The sequence below is a fragment of the Carcharodon carcharias genome, chromosome 19 (assembly GCF_017639515.1).
Source record: "Carcharodon carcharias isolate sCarCar2 chromosome 19, sCarCar2.pri, whole genome shotgun sequence".
NCBI classification, from domain to species: Eukaryota; Metazoa; Chordata; class Chondrichthyes; order Lamniformes; family Lamnidae; genus Carcharodon; species Carcharodon carcharias.
In genome coordinates, this window is record NC_054485.1 from 88938762 (window position 1) to 88947002 (window position 8241).

General features: G+C 44.9%; 1 protein-coding gene across 1 annotated transcript; it reads right to left on the reverse strand.

The window, feature by feature from the left end:
- Positions 1–1054: 1054 nt before the first annotated feature.
- LOC121291849 (radiation-inducible immediate-early gene IEX-1-like) lies at positions 1055–4276 on the reverse strand. The gene is made up of 2 exons (XM_041213453.1): positions 4006–4276; positions 1055–1930 (listed from the first exon to the last, which is right to left on the reverse strand). The coding sequence occupies exons 1-2, from the start codon at positions 4168–4170 to the stop codon at positions 1682–1684; spliced, it is 414 nt and encodes a 137-aa protein (XP_041069387.1). The 5' UTR covers positions 4171–4276; the 3' UTR covers positions 1055–1681.
- Positions 4277–8241: the final 3965 nt, after the last annotated feature.

Below are 8241 nucleotides of genomic sequence, written 5' to 3' on the forward strand. Positions count from 1 at the left end.
TCTCCGAGGCACGGAGGTGCCTGAGGGAGATTTGTTTCAGTGTTAAGCTTTTAAAAAGGACTTTTAAACTTTGAAAACATGTCTCTTCATGTGACACTATCACATGAGCTGGACATGTCAAAGAATAAATGCATACATTTTTATAGATTTTAAAACACAACATGAAACCTCATCCCGCCCGTGGATGAAGTTTCATGAAAAATGCGAAAGCTGCCTGGGCTCTTCGCCCGCTCGCCAACCGAAAGGTTGGACGAGCAGCTCATTAAATTGAGTTAATAAGGTTTTAAATGGCCTTAATAGGCCTTTGACAGTTCGCTGCGCGCCCGCTGAACTGAAAACCTAAATGACGTGCAGTGACATTGGGGGAACCGCCCAACGTCACTGTGCGGCATTTTACGTGTCGGTGAGTGGGCCCCACCCCCTGCTCACCGACGGGAAAATGCTGCCCATAGAACCAAAAGGAGCATATGAATGTACGAATTAGGAGTAGGCCACTCGGCTTCTCGAGCCTGCTCCACTATTCAATAAGATGATGGCTGATCTAATTGTAACCTCAACTCCTGCCTACCCTCGATAAGCAAAGTAGTGAAAGGTTATCAAGAATCTACCTACCTTTGCCTTAAACTTATTCAAAGACTCTGCTTCTACCGCCTTTGGAGGAAGAGAATTCCAAGCCTCACAACCCTCAAAAAAAATGTTTTTCTTCATCTGCATTAAATGGCGGACCCTTTATTTTTAAACCCCAACCCCTTGTTCTAGATTCTCCCATAAGAGGCCATGTGCTTTTTAAAATTAAAAAAAAATCACAACTTTCTCATCTTGGCCTGCCACCTTCAAAGATTTGTGAACATATGGGTCACTATTCCAGCAACTCCTTTTACAGTTCACGTTTCCAACTCAAATAGTTCATTCCAAAGACTTTCAAGCAAAATCAAAAGTATACCCAAGGATTTGGAAATGTTTCTCCATTTCCCCAGACAAAAAATTCCGAAGATAATTTCTACAGAGCACAGCAGACCACCAGACTTTAGAATTACAATTTATTTTAATGCAATGAGTCATATTGTTCATAGAACATACCATCAAACAGAAACATCAAACATGTATGGACATGTGTGGTTGATCCATCTACAGTCAGAATCTTTGGTACAAAGTTAGTTTTCTCTCCCCAACCAACTGTTGAGATCATCAAGGTAGTCATCAAGTGAAGGTGAGCCTTGCAGTACAAGGTAAGACATGTTATATACAAATATATATAAAACTCAAATAAATGAATGCAATAAATAGATATAGTTCAAACAATAAATAAAAGTTGCAATGGATGAGAAACAAATGAATTATTCATGGCAGTAACATCAGCAACAGGATTAGATGATTTTAAAGCACTGAACTCCTTAAGACTAATGAGAATGCAACCTACATCCACTTCTGGGTTCAGGTGTCAGTCCCAATGGGCCTACAGATGCTTTCAAGGTCCTGTGATCTGGAGGTGGAACAGCTCCCAACCACACAACGTATCGACAAGGGTGAAACAGGGGTCAGTTTTTAAACAATTCCATCAACATGGCATAACCATCTGGTGTATATAATTACAAACATGTCCCTAGAAAACCAGTCATTGCAGAGTTTCGATCCTGCAGAAGAGGACACCTGTCGTCACGAGCAAGTGTCCTTTTGCAAGTTACTGCTGGGTGTAGTTAGATTCAGCCCCTGCGAATGCGGGGAGGTACATGACAGACAGCACGCCAGAGTCTGGAGAGCAGGAAGGGGGCGGGATCGGAACTGAGACTTGCACTGAAGCACTCAGGTCCGGAGTTGGAAGGCTCAGCTCGTCTTCAGTCGCAGTGTACACTTGGAAGAGGACGATGGAGAGGAAGAATAGGAGCAGCCTCTTGGTCACATCCTTCTTTTTAGGAACTGACTTCCTAACCTAGAGAGAGAGAGAGAGAACGCCAGATATGTTAGACATGAGGGAGTATTGCAGGTTAAAAATCCAAATCTATGACACTAACAGTGGGGTATTGAAGGCAGTAACAAATTAATTAAAACAAAAATACCTGGAAAAACTCAGCAGGTCTGGCAGCATCTGCGGAGGAGCACAGTTAACGTTTCGAGTCCGAATGACCCTTCAACAGAACTAAGTAAAAATAGAAGAGAGGTGAAATATAAGCTGGTTTAAGGGGAGGGTGGGACAAGTAAAGCTGGATAGAGGTTCAGTGGTAGGTGGAGATAACCAAAAGATGTCACAGACAAAAGGACAAAGAGGTGTTGAAGGTGGTGATATTATCTGCTTCCTGTAAGGACTCCATCCCATTCTCTCAGTTCCTTCACCTCCATCGCATCTGTTCTGATGATGCCACTTTCAAACACAGTTCCTCTGACATGTCCTCCTTCTTCCTTAACCAAGGTTTTCCACCCACGGTCATTGACAGGGCCCTCAACCGTGTCCGGCCCATCTCCCGCGCATCCACCCTCACACCTTCTTCTCCCTCCCAGAAACATGATAGGGTCCACCTTGTCCTCACTTATCACCCCACCAGCCTCCACATTCAAAGGATCATCCTCCGCCATTTCCGCCAACTCCAGCATGATGCCACCACCAAACACATCTTCCCTTCACCCCCCCCCCAGTGGCATTCCGCAGGGATCGTTCACTCCGGGACACCCTGCTCCGCTCCTCCATCACCCCCTACACCTCAACCCCCTCCCATGGCACCTTCCCATGCACCCGCAGAAGGTGCAACACCTGCCCCTTTACTTCCCCTCTCCTCACCGTCCAAGGACCCAAACACTCCTTTCAAGTGAAGCAGTATTTCACTTGCACTTCCCTCAATTTAGTCTACTGCATTCGTTGCTCCCAATGGGGTTTCCTCTACATTGGAGAGACTAAACGCAGACTGGGTGACTGCTTTGCAGAATACCTTCAGTCTGTCCGCAAGCATGACCCAGACCTCCCTGTCGCTGGCTATTTCAACACTCCACCCCGCTCTTATGCCCACATGTCCATCCTTGGCTTGCTGCATTGTTCCAGTGAAGCTCAACGCAAACTGGAGGAACAGCACCTCATCTTCCGACTAAGTACTTTACAGTCTTCTGGACTGAATATTGAGTTCAACAATTTTAGATCATGAATTCTCTCCTCCATCCCCACCCCCTTTCCGATTCCCCCCCTTTTCCCCCCAATAATTTATATAGATTTTTCTTTTCCCACCTATTTCCATTATTTTTAAATGTATTTCCATTGATTGTTTTATCCCTACCTTTTAGCCTTTTTCGATTCCTTCACCCCACCCCACCCCCACTAGGGCTATCTGTTGCTAGTCCTGCTTTCTACCCTTAATTAGCACATTCCTTAGTTAATATCACCACCTTCAACAGCTCTTTGTCCTTTTGTCTGTGACATCTTTTGGTTATCTCCACCTATCACTGACCCTCTATCCAGCTCTCCTTGTCCCACCCTCCCCCTTAAACCAGCTTATATTTCACCTCTCTTCTATTTTTACTTAGTTCTGTTGAAGGGTCATTCGGACTCGAAACCTTAACTGTGCTCCACTCCGCAGATGCTGCCAGACCTGCTAATCTTTTCCAGGTATTTTTGTTTTCGTTTTACAGCATCCGCAGTTTTTTGCTTTTATTTTAAACAAATTAATTAAATTATATTCTATATCACATTAAACATAGTAAGATATTTTAGGCAGGCTCGTCAAATAGTTTGCTATTCACAAACTACTTACTGGCCCAGCGTTTATCACGAAACAGATTATTTGGTCATCACACGCATTGCTGTTTATGGCATCTTACTGTGCGCATATTTGGTTGCCTTTGTTTCCCCCCCCCCCCACCACCTTCCCCTTACACTTCAACAATGTAAAGTACTGCAATCCTTCCTGGGATGTGTGTATGTAAGAACATTAAAACAGGCGCCGGGACGTCCTGAAAGGGGGCTCGTGTGCAAGGAACGCCGGTTTTTTCTCTTTTTGCTGGGCTACAAGGAGGGAGGTGTACCTGCTGCGGCGGGTAGAGCACTCGGCGTGGTCGCTTCTTCAGAGGTCGGAGTTTGCAGAGCCGCTCCGGGAAGGGCTCGAAAGTGAAAACCGGCGGCTGCGTTGGGCCGGGGAACTTTCCACTCTGCGCTCCGGGGTGACCGATGCTATGCCTCGCCAAACACATGATTCCCTCGCTTTATATATATATAAAAAAAAACAATTAAAAAAAAAACAAGAGTTGAAACTCTAGTTCTGCTGAATCCTCTCTGAGATGTCCAGCCTCTTTTCCTCAGCCCCTTTTTGTACGATTTCTGGTGGGTTGGTCCTTTGCAGGCCAGTCCCCCACCCAATAACATCAGCCTCACTTGCTTTTTCCGCATTGTCACTTCAGTGACACTCTTCCGCCCCCAGTCAAGTTGAAGTGGGAACCTTCGCTAGTCCAGCCCATTACGTTGGTGATTGTCGTCCAAATGCACGTCCGACCTTCCAAATGTAATATATTTTTCTGGCAAATCCCACTCCAGGGCCCGGGAAGTGACTGAAATCCTGGGAAGAAGAGCGCACAGTCTTCTGGAAATCTAAACTGAAGCTCCTGTCATTTTGCTTTTCAATTCAAACTCCCTCCTGCAGCAGAAACGAAACCCATTCTAGGCGGCGGGGGGGAGGAGACATTTTGGTTTGAGACACTCAAAAGATCTCCTCTGCCTGCTTACCCTTGTTTCTGAAAAAAACCTGTGCCACTATTGAAAGGACAGAGACTGTTGTATGCTGGGTGGTTTTTCTCAGTCAAGAATCTTTGGGGAGGCAGAGCAGGGAAACCCTGGGCTCTGGTGCAACAAATCTCAGTTTTATTCTGTAAGGTGCAAGTCTTCGATTTTAAAATTCTCACCCTTGTTTCCAAATCCCTGCCTGGCCTCCCTCCCTTCATTGCCTTCCTCCCCTGCCCCCCCACTCATCTGGTTCACTCATGTCCTTTAGTGAAGGAAATCTGTCGTCCTTACCCAGTCTGGCCTACATGTGACTCCAGACCCACAGCAATGTGTTGACTCTTAAATACCCTCTGAAATGATCCAGCAAGCCACTTAATTGTATCAAACTGCTACAAAGTCACAAAAAAGGAATGAAACCAGACGGACCACCAGGCATCGACCAAGGCACTGGAAACGACAAAGGCAATCTCAGCAGTGTTGACCCTGCAAAGCCCTCCTTACTAACATCTGGGGGCTCATGCCAAAATTGAGAGAGCTGTCTCACAGACTAGTCAAGCATGACATAGTCATCCTTACAGATAATATCACAGACACCATCGCCACCCTTGGGTATGTCCTGTCCCACTGGCAGGATAGAACCAGCAGAAGGTCTACATGTGGTTGACTCTTAAATGTCCTCGCAAGCCACTCAGTTATAACACATCACTACAAAGTCACAATGGCATACAGTTGGGAGGGAGTTCTCAACATTGACCCTAAACCCCATGAAGCCTCATGGCATCAGGTCAAACATGGGCAAGGAAACCTCCTGCTGATTACTGCATACCACTCTCCCTCAGCTGATGAATCAGTGCTCCTCCATGTTGAACACCACTTGTAGATGGCGGACAAGCTTTGGGGAGTCAGGAGGTAAGTTACTCATCATAGGATTCCTAGCCTCTGACCTGCTGTTGTAGTCACAGTATTTATATGGTGACTTCAGTTTCTGTTCAATGGTAACCCCCAGGATGTTGATAGTGGGGGATTCAGTGATGGTAATGCTGTTGGATGTCATGTGGCAATGGTTAGATTTTCTCTTGGTCATTGCCTGGAAATTGTCAGCCCAAACCTGGATATTGTCCAGGTCTTGCTGCATTTGGACATGGATTGCTTCAGTATCTGAGGGGTCACGAATGATGCTGAACATTGTGCAATCATCAGTGAACTTCCTCACTTCTGACTTTATGATGGAAGGGAGGTCATTGATGAAGCAGCTGAAGATGGTTGGACCTAGGACACTACCCTGAGGACCTCCTGCAGTGATGTTGTCTGGGACTTTATCTGTAAGATATGATTCCATGAGGATGGCTATGGCTACGACTGTCAAGTACTGCTTGACTAGTCTGTGAGACAGCTCTCCCAATTTTGGCACGAGCCCCCAGATGTTAGTGAGGAGGACTTCGCAGGGTTGACAGGGCTGAGTTTGCCATTGTCATTTCCGGTGCCTAGGTTGATCCAACAGGGTTCATTCCTTTTTTGTGACTTTGTAACGGTGTGTTATAACTGAGTGGCTTGCAAGGCCATTTCAGAGTCAACCGCGTGTAGGCTGGACCAGGTTAGGACAACAGATTTCCTTCACCAAAGGGCATTAGCGAACCAGATGGGTTTTTTACAACAATCGACAATGAGGGTCATCATTAGATCTTTAATTCCAGATTTTTATTGAATGCAAATTCCACCATCTAACATGGTGGGTTTTGAACCAAGGTCCCCAGAGCATTGTCCCCTTGGGTCACTGGATCACTAGTCCAGCAACAGTACCACTACGTCACCGCCTCCCCCAGCTGATCATGTAAGCTGATTTGTCTTAGATCCTGTTGAGCTTCTTGATCTTTGTTGGAACATCACTCATCCAGGAGGGTGGGAATATTCTATCACACTCCTGACCTGTGTTTTGCAAATGTTAAGAATTCCCCATTTGTGACCTGTTCTTGCAGTTAACTTCCTGTCAATGGAGATCACCAAGATGTTGATGCTGGGACTATTTGGTGATGGTAATACCATTGAAGATCATAAGACTGTGGGTATTCACTGACTTCTCGGAGATGGTCACTGCTTGGCACTTATGTGGCACAAATGTTACTTGCCACTCATTAGCCCAAGGCTGAATGTTTTCCAGGTCTTGCTGCAAATGGACATGTATCTGAGGAGTTGCGAATGGTGCTGAACATTGCGCATTCATCAGTGAACATCCCCAATTCTGACCTTATGATGAAGGGAAGGACATTACCCTGAGGAATTCCTTCAGACATGTCTTGGGATTAAGATGATTGGCTTTCAACAACCACAAGTATCTTCCTTTGTGCGAATTATGACTCCAACCAGTGGAGAGTTTTCCTCCTGATTCTCATTTACTTCAATTTTACTTGTTGCTTAGTCTATTCACAGGTAACAGGTGCCCTGGTTGACTCTTAAATGTCCTCACAAGCCACTCAGTTATAACACACCACTACAAAGTCACAATGGCATACAGCTGGGAGGGGGTTCTCAACATAGACCCTGGACCCCATGAAGTCTCATAGCATCAGGTCAAACATGGGCAAGGTGCCCTAGAGAAGGTGTCGTGCTACACTATTTCGACTAGAATGCTTTCATGTTGTGACTCACAGTGGTTTCATAAGTGTTTAATGAAAATACATTCAATGAATAACTGATGAATATTTTAATAAATAAGATATTTTATTGCATCAACATTCTTTCTTGAAGTTATGGCACTTGTCTGAAACCATTTGATACATGATAACCATGCAGGACAGCCCAAATTCAATGCTCACCATTTTCCCTCCCCTACCCATCCCCCCCTCCCCATACCCCAGCCCCACCATCACACCTACACCCTACAGAAAAGCTGCATCAACACCAGTGTCAAACTAGAGAGACATTCAGGTTGATAAAATTCATACAGGAATACTACATGTTCTTGTAATCCACCCCTGCGGGTGAAAGAAAACAAACAGTTCTGACGAAAGGACATCAACCTGAAATGTGAACGCTGTTTCGTTTCTACAGATGCTGCCAGACTTCTGAGTATTTCCTGCATTTTCTGTCTTTAAGTACTTATAATCAGCTTTCACCATCTCAGGGAGTCTCAAAATATTTCACAGCCAATGAAGTAGGCTCACTGCTGTAATGGAGGAAAGCAATATTTAAGGGATTTTAAAATAGGCACGTTAAAGAATAGAAAGATATGATTGAGAGAGAGAAAGAGAGGATGAGAAAGAGAAAGAAAGAAGGGGAAAAAAAGTAAAATGCTTTTTTTTAATTTAAATATTCGAATTTAACTTGCACACAGCCATACTGCATAAGTGCTTAGGGATGACCTTTCCCACTAAGAATTTCTAACCATGTCAGAAACATTATGGGTCAGAATTTACTGTAAGCAATAAACAAATAACTAACTTACGTGTTATCATGCACTTATGGATGGGGAGCAGGACATCAACATGGTGTGGTGTGGCACTCTCTACAGGGCATGTGGGACTCAGCAACTGGGTCACCTTTAACAA

Coding starts and splice junctions, on each gene's coding strand:
- LOC121291849 (XM_041213453.1), bottom strand. CDS start 4,170: ATGTGTTTGGCGAGGCATAGCATCGGTCACCCCGGAGCGCAGAGTGGA. Junction 1,931..4,005: donor TGCTCTACCCGCCGCAGCAG/GTACACCTCCCT, acceptor CTCTCTCTCTAG/GTTAGGAAGTCAGTTCCTAA.